Below are 2393 nucleotides of genomic sequence, written 5' to 3' on the forward strand. Positions count from 1 at the left end.
CCGCTGGTGGAGTCTCCGGGGGGTTGCATGCCCTTGGAGAGGGGCAGACCTGCAGCTCTGTGCCAGTGGAGCCGGTGCTGCTCTCCCATCGGAGGCAGCAGATTGCCACAGCCTGTGCCACACGAGCTGGCGGGGAGGGAGCCAGTGAGGCCACTGCTGGCTCCTTGGCCCCGTGCTTTGCCTCCGGCAGAAGTCCTGGGTGTCTTGGCGGGGCTGTATTTCTCTCCCTGGAGCAGACGCAGTCCTTCGCCTCCTCCCGCCGGGCAGAGCTTCCCCATTGTGCCGGTGCTGGCTTGTAAATCAGTGGGGCTGGGGCTGGCCTGGCTGCGGGACAAAGGCTGCCTGTGCTGCCAGGGTGTCTGGGCTGAGGTCCCCATGGCAGGACCACCCTGGTGTGGGGCCAGAGGGTGCCTGCAAACCCCTTCCCTGCTAAAACCGAGCGTGGGTGCTCCCATGAGCTGAGCAGCGATATATCTGGAGGAAAGTGCGTGAAGGGGGGTAGAGGGTATCCACCAGCCACAGCGGGCAGGTGGAACTGGACAAGACCACTCTGTTTGTGGCAAAGCCCCTTGGCAGCGTTAGGTGGGTGCTTTCTTCTTTGGGGTTTGCAGCAGTGTCCCATTTCTCCTCACGCCGTGACCCAGCAAGTCCCGCACCACCTCCTGCTTGGCACTGGGGAGCTGTCAGACTTGGGCTATTTTTGGAGCTGCCCTTACAACAAAGCGCTCTGCGCGCCGGAGCCTGGCGTGGGTTGGCTTTGATGTCGCTGCCGTGCGGCGGGGCAGGCGATGCTTGGTCCTCTCTGTGCTTGTTGGTTGGCAAACGCTGCCCTGTAGGATGGGATGCTGGGGATGCCTGGAGAGACGCTGTCAGAGGAATTCTTCCCGCAGGAGCCAGGGAAGGGGTGGGCAATAAAAACACACCAAGGCTGTCTCAGTCTAAGTGTATCTTCACTAACTCACTGTGCTGATGTCTCCCACACGCTTCAGACAAAGTGGGGTGCTGCTGCTGCTGCAGACCCATGGTGAGCTGTCAGCGCAGATATGAGGTTCTACTTGCCTTTTAAACGCACGGCTAGAGAGTTTCTTGCCATTGTTCTGGTTGGTTGCATATTGCGACATTTCTTGTGTGAACAGAAGTTTTAGTGCAGCTTTGCAGCAGCATAGCGGGCACTTTCAAAGCTCTTTTAACGTGAACATTAGGTACAACCTGTCCTTTGGTGTCAGGAGAACTGAATGTGGCCTTGTGTCCCCGCATCTGGTCAGGGAATTGAGTTACGAGTATCGTGACGTACGCCAGGACACGGGTGTGCTTGTGTTCGGGATGGGTGGTGGGAGTGCCTTGTCCTTCCACAGTCTGTACCGCTGCCACGTGTGGCCTCAGTTGAGTTACCTTCCTTAATGCAAAGCAGAGATTATTTATGTGCCGGTGGATGGTTTGACATCTGCACAGCTGGTGATGGCCTGGCAGAGCGGAGGGCTTGGCACTGCCCTTTGACAGCTCAGCTGGCACTGGCGCTTGCCCGACAGTGCCCAGGGAAGCTGCTTCCAGCTGTGCTGGTCTGAATTCTGCCACCACCACCTTCTGCCAGGAGCTTCCCAGTTTGGGATGCGGTGATGGAGAGTGCTGTGACTCTGTGTTGTCTGTCTGGGCACAGGGTTTCTCGCAGCCCTCCTTGACCCGTTTTCTCTCCCCGCAGCTGCAGGCGCATACCTGCCACCGTTGCAGCAGGTGTTTCAAGCACCGCGTCGGCCCGGGATAGGAACAGTTGGGAAGCCCATCAAGCTCTTGGCCAACTACTTTGAAGTGGACATTCCCAAGATTGATGTGTATCATTATGAAGTGGATATCAAGCCTGACAAATGTCCACGCAGAGTCAACAGGTAAGGCAAGTATTAGAGGTTTTGGCACTCGTTCCCTGCTTCCTGTTTCCTTGTGGAGGCTCCATAAGTGCCTGTCTCCATCTTCACCAGTGGAAGCCATCAGGATGACATTGTGGCAGGGGTCACGGTGCTGCCCAGTGCCTGTGGGTGGCTGGACCCCACCAGCCGTGTTTGGCTGCGCTGGGTCCTGCCCCTGATGGCCTCGGAGGTCCTGAACCTCAGCACAGTCCCCTGCTTCTTCAAAGCAGCTGTGCTATTTTGACAACAATTGCTTATTTAAAAATAGCAAGCCCCAGACCTTGGGCCATTGTATACTTTTCTGTGTTTTTCTTTTTGGCATCTCACTCGCTGCCTGTCCCCTCCTGGCCCGGCAGCCCATGTAGCTCTGTGCCCCAAAGGCCAGCAAGCAGATGCTGCAGACACTCCCAGCAGCTGCCGGCAGCGAGTTGCTCCCTCTCCCCCTCCTTGCACATGTGGTGGGGTTGCACACAGCTCCGGCGGGGGCGGCGT

General features: G+C 57.8%; 1 protein-coding gene across 1 annotated transcript in view; it reads left to right on the plus strand.

Annotated features, from left to right (window-relative positions):
* Positions 1 to 1699: 1699 nt before the first annotated feature.
* The window catches only part of LOC104617937 (protein argonaute-1-like), a gene marked incomplete at both ends in the record, with an annotated part of 2664 nt that continues 1970 nt past the window's right edge, over positions 1700 to 2393 (plus strand). The window contains one exon of the mRNA XM_010283382.1: positions 1700 to 1883. Coding sequence (XP_010281684.1) covers positions 1700 to 1883 — 184 coding nt within the window. The remainder of the gene's footprint in view (positions 1884 to 2393) is intronic.

Source organism: Phaethon lepturus, unplaced genomic scaffold, assembly GCF_000687285.1.
Source record: "Phaethon lepturus isolate BGI_N335 unplaced genomic scaffold, ASM68728v1 scaffold28323, whole genome shotgun sequence".
Taxonomy (NCBI): domain Eukaryota; kingdom Metazoa; phylum Chordata; class Aves; order Phaethontiformes; family Phaethontidae; genus Phaethon; species Phaethon lepturus.